The 12,814-nt window shown below is 32.5% G+C and overlaps 3 protein-coding genes across 7 annotated transcripts; 1 reads left to right on the top strand and 2 right to left on the bottom strand.

Annotated features, from left to right (window-relative positions):
- Nucleotides 1-92: 92 nt before the first annotated feature.
- LOC124495311 (uncharacterized) lies at nt 93-4,700 on the bottom strand. Of its 4 annotated transcripts, none has more exons than XM_075729257.1 (9): nt 4,628-4,700; nt 3,336-3,365; nt 3,105-3,233; nt 1,970-3,036; nt 1,679-1,883; nt 1,382-1,602; nt 1,225-1,324; nt 640-1,166; nt 93-575 (listed from the first exon to the last, which is right to left on the bottom strand). In XM_075729257.1, the coding sequence occupies exons 3-9, from the start codon at nt 3,148-3,150 to the stop codon at nt 213-215; spliced, it is 2,529 nt and encodes an 842-aa protein (XP_075585372.1). In that variant the 5' UTR covers nt 3,151-3,233; nt 3,336-3,365; nt 4,628-4,700; the 3' UTR covers nt 93-212. The 4 variants fall into 4 exon arrangements, with proteins under 4 accessions (XP_075585372.1, XP_046914623.1, XP_046914625.1 ...); XM_047058667.2 differs by lacking the exon at nt 4,628-4,700 and adding an exon at nt 3,675-3,896 and having other exon boundaries at nt 3,336-3,411; XM_047058669.2 differs by lacking the exon at nt 3,336-3,365 and having other exon boundaries at nt 4,592-4,670.
- On the top strand, nt 4,071-6,549 carry dod ((peptidyl-prolyl cis/trans isomerase) NIMA-interacting 1 dodo). Of its 2 annotated transcripts, XM_047058679.2 has the most exons (3): nt 4,071-4,207; nt 4,332-4,357; nt 5,380-6,549. In XM_047058679.2, the coding sequence occupies exon 3, from the start codon at nt 5,394-5,396 to the stop codon at nt 5,934-5,936; it is 543 nt and encodes a 180-aa protein (XP_046914635.1). In that variant the 5' UTR covers nt 4,071-4,207; nt 4,332-4,357; nt 5,380-5,393; the 3' UTR covers nt 5,937-6,549. The 2 variants fall into 2 exon arrangements, with proteins under 2 accessions (XP_046914635.1, XP_046914634.1); XM_047058678.2 differs by lacking the exons at nt 4,071-4,207; nt 4,332-4,357 and adding an exon at nt 4,950-5,088.
- Nucleotides 6,384-11,245, bottom strand: Pi3K92E (phosphatidylinositol 3-kinase 92E). Its single transcript, XM_047058666.2, has 5 exons — nt 10,626-11,245; nt 10,072-10,523; nt 7,819-10,010; nt 7,443-7,746; nt 6,384-7,385 (listed from the first exon to the last, which is right to left on the bottom strand). The coding sequence occupies exons 1-5, from the start codon at nt 11,036-11,038 to the stop codon at nt 6,583-6,585; spliced, it is 4,164 nt and encodes a 1,387-aa protein (XP_046914622.1). The 5' UTR covers nt 11,039-11,245; the 3' UTR covers nt 6,384-6,582.
- Between the last annotated feature and the right edge of the window lie 1,569 nt (nt 11,246-12,814).

The following is a 12,814-nucleotide window of genomic DNA, read 5'->3' as shown; positions in this document are numbered from 1 at the left end:
TGGCAAAATAAAGATTAACCATGCAATTGATGTTGACATTTCGATTTAGCTGATTTTCGAGCTGATCATTTAGCTGGACAAAGAAAAATTGGTTTTATGTTGAACAACACAGTTTAATTCTTTAATTAGGAAAATTTCTTCAAATTAAAATTAATCAATTTTCGTTCAGAAAAAAATGAAAACAAAAGGTATTCGTTCAGTAAAAAAAAAATTCAACTAAAAATATAATAATCATCACTAGCCAGTGGTGCATTTGGCATGGTTGCCGGCGATGATGATCCATTGGCTGAACGATCCAGTGGTAAACGAAGATCCTGTAGTAGATCGAAATCTTCATCAACGATAGCTTCACCATTAGCTGGTGATAGTTGATTACGATTACGAATGTTTGATGGCTGTGATTCCTCACTATTACGATTTCTTGTTTGATGATCACCAATAATCGATAAGTGCTCTCGAGTTGATGAAGCATATAACAACTTTTCATTATCATCGTATATGAGCCATGACCAAATGTTAGCCGCATGTATGAGGATATTTTTCAAATTCGTGGTCAATTGAAGCGTATTGAAATGCTGCATTATTAAATTCAAAGTTAAAAAATCATAAGAATTTTTAAGCTTGGTCAAAATCACTAACCTTCAATATTTCTGTAGCATCAAAGCGTTGGACCATGATTAAGTCACGTTCACGACGAATGATAGCTAAACATATGCATAACACATATAATTCAGTGTCTGAAAGTCGTCTAGATCCATCGCTATAAGTGGTCGTCATGGATTCTTGCGATTCTGTACTATCGATTGACTCTGACTTTTCATCGACAATTTTGCATTGTTCGTCAATTTTTATAGCTAAATCTGATGCTGCTTTGGCTATACAATCACCTTCAATATTACTATCATCTTCGACTTGCAGATTTACAACATTTGTTTGGGATGTCGATGGCTCTTGATCGTCTGATTTCGATGTCTCTTCGGATAAGGATTGTTGTTGTTGTCGACGTAAATTTTTGAAATATTTTTTTATCGATGAACAAGTCCATATTGATTCCCATAATAATAAAACTTCTTGATAATCATCAGAATTAGATTTCATGAATTCTCGTTTAAATTGACACACAATCCAACGGAATGCAAAATAACAATTGACTGAGTCATTATTAGCTGAAAAAATATAAGTAATATGCAAACAATTCATCAAACATTCAAACAATAATCATACCGAGGTATTGGGCAAAAATTGGATCTGTCAATTCAATCAATTTCCACAGCATTTCCAATTGATGTTTGATTGTCAATTGTGACATTTCAAAATTATTGTTCTACAGATTAACATTACTAATTATCACTAAATAAAGTCAGAATTTTCTATAACTCACAGTGAATTCCATGGTCTGAACGAAAAACCAGAATGCTTTACAGGTATCACCTTCGGCCACATATAGTAATGGTGAGACCAAATCTGACATTCCTTGCACGTACCCAGTATCAAAATCATACATCATATAAGTCAATAAAATTTCTTTCAATTTCTCCAAATTTTCATTGCGATCACCATGATAGAATGGATGAGTTCGATCACAACGAATCACATCACGTTCTGTGTGATGAAAGTCAATATATTCATCATATATCAATATATCAGGACATAACTATATGTAAAATACAATAATTACCAATTAATGATTTACGCTCTCGAAACAGCATGAATCGTTTTTCCTGTTCAGGCAAAATGGATTTCCACTGTGATCGATAACGCTCAAATAGTTTTTGTTTTGATGACCAATCAAATTGCTCACGACAATCGTCAACATCATTATCACCATCATAAAGTCCAAGTATATATGGCCAAAGTCGCAGACGAAGTTTCTCAGAAATTCCCTAATAGTTTCATGTCATGGAATAATAATATCAATTATAATTATTACCATTAATATTTCAGTTAATTTTATCAGTAAAATACATACACCATGAAATACACGTTGTCGAAGTGTTTCGATTGTCCAAGTTTTTACATCAAATTCTTCCGAATCCAAAGGCTCAAGACGAGTCTGTTGATGTGTACATTGAATTAATGGCAACACTGGTGGAGGTACCGGCATCTCGTCATCATCTTTACGAACGATACGTTCAGCAGTTCCTGGCGGACGTGGAACAGTAGGTGATGTCGAGAGCTGAATATTAACTGGACTGGCCAGATTGTTGAGTATATTATAGCCATGTGAATAGATTTGAGATGTGGGAACACGGACCAAATTGGTTACACGATTCAAAGTGTTCAACGATGCGTTCAATGGATCATGGAGAAAATCTCTGATGGGCAGAATGCCCGGTTTATGCATTGGTGGTGCATATGGATTGTGCGATGCATAATAATGAGGTCGAGATCTCGATGAATGTATATTGGATGTCATTTGTTCTGATTGGGTAGGATTAGATGAGCATGATGGTCTATTGCTAGTGGCTTCAAGATCGGCATCAACTGATGAAGTCGTAATGAATTCATGCATTTCATTCATCATTTGTCGTCCACTAGCCGGATTCGAGTTTTGATTGGAATTATTATCATCTTGGTTTACATCCAACACTAACGTATCGTGTACTTTTTGATAATATAAGGACATTTCTGTTGGCAATGTTGCAATTATATGATCATGCATATGACCTAAAGAATTTTTAATGGCTGAGCCCAGATAGTGGCGAAGTTCACCACTTAGATTATCTTGACGTTGTACTTTTTTTTCTTGCTTTTTTCGATGCGCTCGACGTTCTTTTTTTGTTAATGTTCGATAACGAATGTTTCTTGTATTAGATGATGATGATGATGATGTAGCAGCACTAGTGCTTGCTACTGGCAAATGAACATTTCTATTTGAAAGGCCTTGATTTTGTTGTTCACGATTGATTTCATCCAATGATTTCGGATCATATTTTTTCAACAAATGATTTATATGACGCAATTCACGAAGCTGTCGACGATCCAGATCCGAGCCCGCAAATGATGATGACTGCCTGGCCTGTTTTCGTTTATTGTCTATTTAATAAGAAAAAATTCCATCGAACAATGAAAAGTCAAAAAATAGAGCCAAAATCAATCTTTACGGGTAGATGATGATGACGGTGTATTGGATGATTGAGATGGTTCCATCAAAAATTGATTTTATTCAGGGGGTGGTTTTGTGCAAAAAATTGTCGCAATCAAAGTCAAAAACAACTTTCACGATTTTTCAGCTAAATTTTGTTACATGTATAACAACCAATAAAAATAAAAATGAATTGATTAATGAACAATCAATTAATCAGGTAAACAAAACAAAACAAAAAAACGCATACTTTTGAATCAAATCGGTGTGTCAATAAAAACTAAAACAGTAATAGAAAGGATCGAAAAAATGAAATGAAAACGAGTCTAAAAAGCAGAGAATAAAAAAAAACGATGAATGAGATAATTGCCATGAAAAAAAACATTAGATATGATTGAATTGAGTATTCAAATTTATAAAGCAAAATTAGAAACGATATCACATGATGACTCATTTAATTTTTATTTTTATTTTTCAAAAGCAATAGTTAAAGAAAACAAATAATAATAAATAAATATAATCAAGATAATTGGAGCTATTTTTTGCCTAATTGGTCATCATCAATATAGTAAAACGGATTCATGCTTACCACGAATTTTTTTCTCATCAACAATATGAAGTGTCAAATTTATTGTGTACAACAGTCAGAAGTAAATAATTATCGCCACAAATTATTTTCAATCAAATTCGATAATCAAAAATCAAAAAAAAAAAAAAAAATAATTAAAAAAACAAAGCAATAAATGCGGCGTAGTTTGTCATCATCATTACAATCGATCGGATATATCCAATCCAATGATGATGAGTAAATATACTTTGGGATGTTTTGATTCATTTAAGGGGAGAATTCTTGTATCACAATTTCAGCGATTTTTATGTTATATCACGTGATAAAAACTTGTTCCAAAGACCACGCCTTTTAAATAAAGTTAAAATATAGGATACAGTGTATCATTGTTTAACGAGAATCTGCTCGATATACAATAATGAATTTAGGATTGAAGGATCCAATCAAAACCGAGCGTTATCTGTATTTTGATCAATCTGCAGTTGTACTAGTTGAATGATGATCATCTATATATCGATATCACGCGAGACTGTGTAATATTTTAGCACCGAATGGTAAATTATAAAACCAACTAACCAACTCATTTATCGAATTCATTTTTTATAAATCATTTTGTAATTTATCATCATTTCTCATTGTTTACTATAAACTGATTCATTTTTAAATTCAACTAAATAGTCAAAGGAGATCCAATATAATAACCGGTATGTCGTGAATTTAAATCGGTATAGTGTCAAAAAAAGTGTATCAATTCGTATCATTAATAATTTACCTCCTATCAATCGTTCCGAAATCATTTTTGAAGGCGCGCATGTTGTGTTTGTAATCTACTCAATTTCGGGACAGATTTCTTAACTATTAACAGTTTAAGTTCCATGTCGATCATATATGGGCAATGGGTTTATAAAGTGTTAAAAAAATTGCATTCGTAAACATACCTCTACTCATATTTATGGATTCTGGTTTTTACTTACATGCTCATACTCTATAGAATGGATAGAAAAAAATATGGATTCTATATATTTAGAAAGAAAGAAAGAAAGTGAATAGAAAAGAAGTGGTTTTTTTTTCTCTGGGCTTATCTTGGCATGTTTATGTATGTGGCCTTTTTCCATATATTAGATAACGATAACCACCGGAAAATAGTTGTAGAGAAACAAATTCACTTTTTTGACATCTCGTACATTGCACACAGACACGAATACAATAATATTTAGTGATAAAATCATCAACTACCAATCGAATTCTCAACAATAATATTCATTGGATTCATTATTGAATCATTCAATAAAATTTGTGAAACTTGGTTTAAAAAATCACATCTGATATTATCATTGAAATTGAACAAAATATTCGAAAAATTTTCTATTGGGCCTGGAAAAAAATATATTACATATATAAAAGTTAAACTTGTGTTTATGACAACAATTTATTGGTAAGTCGTATTGTGTTTGTGTATGAAAAGAAAAAATTTTTGTCTAATGGATAAAATATTGATGTCTATTCATAGATTTTTGTTTATTAATGATAATTTCACTCTAGCATAACCAAATCGATTTGACAACAAACACACACACACACACGCACAATAAAAAACCAAATTTCTTTTCTTTATTCAAATTCGTTAATAATTCATTGAAAATTCAAATTTTTATTTTGAATTCAGTTTTTTTAACATTTCTCTTTCTTTATTTCTCCACATGACCGATTCGATATTTGGATTCAGTTTCATTATCAACAATGGACGCCAATAATCAAGATGCCAATAATAATCAACAAGATCAACAACAACAACAATCTCAGGATGAACATGATCAAGATGGACCATTGCCTAAAGGATGGGAAAAACGAGTATCACGATCCACTGGCCAGGCATATTATTTAAACATTTACACTAAAGAATCACAATGGGATCGACCTACACAAGAAGCCAATACAAAGGATAATGAAAAGATACGATGTTCGCATCTATTGGTCAAACATAATCAATCACGACGTCCTAGTTCATGGCGTGAAGAGCATATCACACGAACCAAAGAGGAAGCACTAGCATTGATTCAAGATTATCATGAAAAAATTTCAAACGGTGTGGCCACATTAGATGAACTTGCATCCGAACTATCTGATTGTTCATCAGCTAAACGTGGTGGTGATTTAGGATTTTTTGCTCGTGGTGCTATGCAAAAACCATTCGAAGAAGCTGCATTTGCTTTAAAAGTTGGTGAATTATCGCAGGTGGTTGAAACGGATTCTGGTGTTCATCTAATACTACGTACAGCTTAGAATTTTTTTCGTCAGCATTTTCTTTTTTGTGCTTGAGTGTGTGTGGGCCTTTTGAGTTTGCTGTGTAAAAAAAACTATTACATTTAATACATAATTACAGGTAGTAAAATGGTTCTGTTTTGTACTATAGGTAAAGTATCATATCGATTGTCAAATATTTCATTTTACATCTTGTAGAAATGATTTTATGTGTCACATTCAACGTGCATAAAAGTGTGTGTGTGTTCTCGAAGCTTAATTATTTCATTTTTTCAAATTGTCCAAATTGCTTATCAATTTAGCGAATTCACATTTTGTCAAATCGAAGCAATAATCATCACAAACTTGAATTTCATTCACGAATTTCTGTTTTTTTTTAAACATTCAAGACACACCCACACGCACCTGTTGAAACGCACATAACACCTTCAGAATTAAAAAAAAACTTTTCATCACGTTTTTACATAATTATATCAAAAAAAAAATGTATTTATTATTATATCACACATTTCAAACGTTTTAGCACATACACAAACATAAAGCATTGATAACAATTTCATCTCACATTTGATTCATATATATTGATTATCATCATTAAAGATTAAAATAATAATTTTTTCTTCATTCACAAGAATAATACAGTGAAAATAGAATTTCATATTGACGATCAACTATCATTCATTCGATTATCTTTGGCCAAACTATGTGCACACCAATTAAAACTGGTTTTCCAGGAATTTTTTAATGCTTCCATAAATTTTGTATTAAAATGGCCACGTGCTTCTTCTTCACTTTTATCCAACACTAATGTTTCACGTAAATATTGAAGATCATTCACCGATGATATTTCCGGTATTCCTGTCGATAACATCATGGCAAATAATGATATGAAAAATGAACCACGTCTTCGAATGATAATGAATGCCTCTTCACAATAGCTTTGAAAACGGCGAAAATATTCCGATTTTTTAGATGATTGTTCACCATGTGTGATCACATAGACAAAATCATGAGTCAAAACGAATGGTACACGTTCACGGCGAATGCCAAATTTTTCTTTAAACTTTCCAAGAATATGACCAAAATCAATATGAAATAATTGGCCATTCTTTTTGACCATAATATTATCATTATGACGATCAGCCACACCTAATATGTAGGTGGCAACACAATATCCAGCGCAACTAAGTGTAAATTCTTCAATCGCACGATTGAGATCTGATTCCTGAGGATTATGGTCACGTAACCATGCGAGTAGGCTGCCTTTTTTAAAAGCAGCTATGGCTGCATTACCTTTATTTTTCTGTATATTAGCAATAGTATCGGCATTTAGAACTACTTCAATAAGGCCGACACAATGCTCAACCGAAATGCAACGATAAGGTGTCATACGGAAATCATAGCCAGCTTCTTTCCATAGACGATCCATTATTCGAATCATTTGCAACGTAAGCATATCTTGACGAAGATCTACAAATGCAATTATATATTATGATTAAAATCAATCATTTATTAACATACACTTACCGTCACCATTCTTGAATATCAAATAAATATCACCGGCACCTGGATCGTAATTTTCAAATACTAACCACAAAGGTTTCATTTTTGAATCCATGAATTTACATTTTTTTATTTTTAATCGTCCAAATTTATACACCGGATTCAATGGATTAATTACATTCGTAAAGGTTTCCTGATAAAATTTCTGCTCCAATATTTCCTGCATCCAGCAAATCTTTTTTTCTCGATTTTCACGACTACGATCATCACGAATGATGATGTTGACACGTTTTAATTTGTTTAGACATTCCATTTGACGACTAAGAATCTGTATTAGTTTTCAGAATAAAATAAAATTCGATGATTATAATATAAAGACTTAAACATGAATAATTATTACATAGATATGATCAATGGCTCCACGACAATAGGCTTCAAGTATTAGCCCGAACGTTACGGAAACGGCTGGATTATGCATTTCTGATCGTAATAACCAAAATAAATGGTGTCCAATACGTTGACTTTCGAATGCACGTTCCAATAGGAATTGAACTAAATCATTGTATATATATGATTCATATTTCAATGCCTGTACCAATTGTAGCAAATATTGTGAAAGATCTTCATTAGATAAAGCTTTTAAACATTCGATGGCATATTTTCGAACTAAATTATCCGCATAAGCATAATCAAGTAATTCTAATGCTTTACCAGGTGAAAGTTTTGGCCATGATTGTAATAATGATATAGCATCGCCGATCATACGTTGATTATTCCATTTGAAACTAATCAATAATTTACACAAAGATTCCGGACATTGTTGACAACATTCAAATCGAAGACGCCATAAAAGTTCACGATGTTTTTCTTCGATCCGATGTAGAAGATCTTCTTCGCTTATCTTTTTAATCAAGGCTAGATTCTGTTCATGTTCTTCATGTGATTCTTCTTCTAATGATTGAGATGTTGTCGAAAGAAAAGGAAATTCTTCTGGTGATGACTGTGCGGAAATTTTTCTCTCTCTTGGATCATATGTTGATTCATATTCATTTTCTTCATACAATATCTGTGTTGAATTTTGTTGATGATTGCATGATGACTCAGTTAATGATATGCCATTGCTTTGTTGTTGTTGTTGTTGTTGTTGCTGCTGCTGAATCGGATATTCTCGAAGAATTTCTCTAAGCGTTGGAAATCTTATGACTGTATTATCACCTTCCGAATATTTCGTGAAAGAAATAGTAAGAAATATAGTTTGATCAATGTTTGGGTTCGGTACGACCGTTTCCAAAGGTTTGAACACCGATTGTGCATCATCCACACATTCGTTTTCGTTATCATGGAGCCACATTGATAATGTTGTTGAGGATTCCCAAAGTTGACCACGATAATCAAAAAAATTAATGTTAGCCCATGCAATCGGTATTGGTTTTTGCCTTAATTGTGCTATCTTTCTAGCTGATTGAGATCCAGTAAAACCAACAACCGTGAATGCGATACGAGCCATTCGGGGTAGATCGGATACCTTCAAATTAAACACAATGTCCTCTTCCCATGGGATAGTATCGAAAATTTCCATATTTGGGTTTTGTGGTGAACTTTTGACCAGGTCAGCTAATGTTATTGGTGTGGTAATATGTGAATCACAGAGCATCTCACCGCCATGAAATATGCCAACCATGACGGCCACACGTGTTATATCACTATTAAATTGAAGTTGATTAATATGGGCGGAATGAATTTTTATTAATAGTTTTCGATCTAATGACCATGATGAAATGACCACTTGTTGTGCGCGACGGCGACTAGTAGTTGCTGTCGTCGACATTGCCACGTTGCCTAATGAACCCAAAGAAATGATTGAATGTGAACGTGGACGAAATTCTCCAGATATTGTAGCATGTATCGCATATATGGGTTCATCTTCGAATTCTATTGATTGACGAGGTATTGCTAACAATTGTAGAACCGAATCATTGAGCAATAAAATCTCTTGAATCATTCGATATTGAATCAAGCGATGATTATCAAGTAGATATTCTAAAGTTCCATTAATTTTCAATAGATATTGACTTGGATCCATAAATGGATTGGCCAAATTTTTTGGCCATTGAAAATTATTCGGACTTTTAGAAGGAGTATTGGATGGAAAACTTGCTTCATAATAGGACTCTTCTTCTTCGTTGGTTGGTTGATGATTATGATTCGAATCCAAAAGGAATGTATCGAATGAATTAAGTTCGTTATTAAGTAATTCTTTTGAATGTATTGGATCGTTTAAAATTAACTCGATTGACTCTCGCAGTAATTCACCAGGTGTTATCTGACAACTGACTGCAACGACAATAGAAAACTCTGGTTTATCAAATATGATCTGTACATTAATCACATCATCTGGCGGTAAACGATCATGAAGATAATCGGGGAGAATCGACGAATCGGATGGATCGACACTGGTAGGATAAGCATAACGCATTTTATCTAACCAGGAATTATTCTGACGAGTTTTGACGATCTCTTCGCACAGTGAACGCATTCGATAACGGAATTCATTAACTTCGGGATTCAGAAGAGCATCAAAATCTTTCAATGCTATTGACAAAAATTAAATAATGAAAAGAACAGAATTTTTCCAAATTTTTTTGTGACTTACATTTGCCTATAAGTTGGCCAATTTGTTCATCAAGCTCAAGATCATCGATATTTTCCTGATGTTCGATCAATTTCAAGACGTTTCCTACAGGACATGCATCACATAATCGAATCTCTTCATCAACACATTCTTTTTGTGAACCAAATTCATCTACATAATAGAATGAATAAAGTTTACGATCACGTAGAGCGCCATACATTGGACCACGTTGAGATAATTCAAATACTTCTTCTTTGATTTCAAAGAATGTGGCATTTTGAGCTACATTAATGGGAATTATCGTCCCATTTGGCATCAATACATCCAAATTAATCGGTCGATCTGAGTCTTCTGGAAAAGAAATGAGTTGCTGTAAACGAGCTGCACTATCATCGCGAAGTCGGGTATTAAGTCGATCAAAGCCAAAAGAATCATTCGAATTATTCGACATGGTTGATAAACAAGATTGATTTCTATGTAAATGAAAATGTACAAAAAAAAAATATGAAGGATTAAAACGAAAAGTGACAATATGTCGCACAAATTATAGATTTGCAGAAAAAACCCAAACTTACGGACATGATGTCAGCCAGGGATTTCCTGCCTGATGATTGTATAATGGCAGTTGAGCATACTGAAATCCTGTCTTTGTCGATGATGATGATGAACCTCCGGCCATAACTGGTAATGGAAGATAAGACCAATACTGGCAAAATGTTGGTTGAGAATATGGGTCCATTGCATAAAAAGGAATGGCAGCATTGTATGATGATGGATATTGATGATAAATACATGACATTGGTTGGGGATAATTTTGCGGCTGTTGAAGTGGTCCTAATGAAGAATGATGACCGAATGATGATTGACAAAATTGCTGCGATTGTAATGACCATTGCATTCGTTGTTGCTGTTGATTTAAAAACATTGCCATCAATGATGTTGATGGTTCTTGATCGGATGTAGATTGAATGGATGGATTTAACTCCATTTGGTTTTTATTTTGGCAGCAGATTATCGCAACATTGGGTATAAAAAATTTTGAATGAAAAAATAGACCTCAAATTAATGAGGTTGTCGTATCATTTTTTCTATAGAGTGAATCAGATTGAACAAGATTTAGAAAAAAGTCTTCAGCTGATTGTCAGAACACTTGTTTCAATATATGAAACACATGAATCACACAATATATTTCAATATCTACTATCGCCATCTTTTATACGATTGTGTAATTCTTTGAGAATTTTTTTTTTCGAAAATAAGAGATGAATATAAAATGGTTTTTTTTGGAGTGTATTTCCTTCAATTTCCTTCAAGATTTTGTAGGTTATCATGGTCAATGGTGACAATGCATATTTCATTGCTGAAAAAAGACAATTGTTATTTTATTAACTAAAATGACATTTAAATATTATGATGATGGCGATTTGTAAGGAATGTATGAAAAAACCTGGATTCAATTTTTACATGTGAAAAATAATGTTTCAATTTATTAGAAATAAAAAAAACGATACTGCTATTGCTTGAATATTAATTATTTTCGATCGATCGTTTTGACAATTTGGGAACAACATGAAATGGGCGAGTACTGGAAATTCGTTCATTATGTTTGATCAAGATATGGGCCGATCATATTGACCGCAAATATTGTTCGAGAACAAAAGAAAAATTCAATTAAAATACAACAAAAATCAGAGTGTTTGTTCTGAAATTCGCATTAATGTTCGATGTGCTTAAACATCAAGATCAAAGTATCTGGTGGTGGTACTCGCTGTATCTATTACTAACGAATCTAGTAAATTATATTGTCCAATAAAGGAATCGGTAATAATGATCATTAAAATATATACGGGTATGATATATTTGCATGAATGATGAATGATTCATTCTCAATCAATAATGAAAAACAAACATGTCAATAAACTTTGAATGAAATAAATAAAAACGTTATACATTTTATTACATTATATGTTGGCATGTTTCGATGTGAATACAGTTATTTGGTTCACCACCCATCATTATTCATTCATTCATTCTCGTTCGATTCATTAAACATGTTCCAAAATTTCGCTCTAGAAATGGTCATCAAACAAAAATGAAAATTTTATTTTACAGCCATCGATTGTCCTTGCGATGAATGAAAAGACAATAATTTCCTAATATTTGTTTATTATCAGATATAAAAAATGGCGTTAAAATCGTATCCTTCCTGAGGAAGCAAAAATGATGATGATAATTATTGATAATAATTACAAAACAAAAATTTTGATGATGGTGATAATTCATCCACTTAAATATGCTCATTTTTATTCACAAACAATACGAATTTCATCATCATCATCATCATCAAACATGAATGTCTCCAATGTCATCGCATAATGATTATCAACTGTTAAAAACGTAAATTTTCTAAACCACGTATAAGAAAAAGAGTGGAATTCATCTGGCCTTGTCATCGTTATCGCATTCGGTATCATTGGATGTCCAAAAATAGAACATGTACGAGCAAAATGAAAAAACCTTTGACATTTTTTTTCGATCATCTTCATAGTAGCATGGAACAAAATGAAAAAAATAATCCTGGCTTTTTAAACGTTTTTTCATATGTTTAAAGCACATTTCTTACAATCGCCATTATAATATATCTAAATGTAATTTTGGTAAATAAAATAACAACTTTTTTCAATAACAACTCTCTATTTTCAGCAATAGAATATGCATTGTCACTATTGACCATGATCACCTGAAAAATCTTGAATAGATTTCA

Source organism: Dermatophagoides farinae, chromosome 3 (genome assembly GCF_024713945.1).
Source record: "Dermatophagoides farinae isolate YC_2012a chromosome 3, ASM2471394v1, whole genome shotgun sequence".
In the NCBI taxonomy this organism is placed as follows: domain Eukaryota; kingdom Metazoa; phylum Arthropoda; class Arachnida; order Sarcoptiformes; family Pyroglyphidae; genus Dermatophagoides; species Dermatophagoides farinae.
The sequence above is the reverse complement of the archived record's forward strand: the minus strand, read 5'-3'. Positions and strand labels throughout refer to the sequence as shown.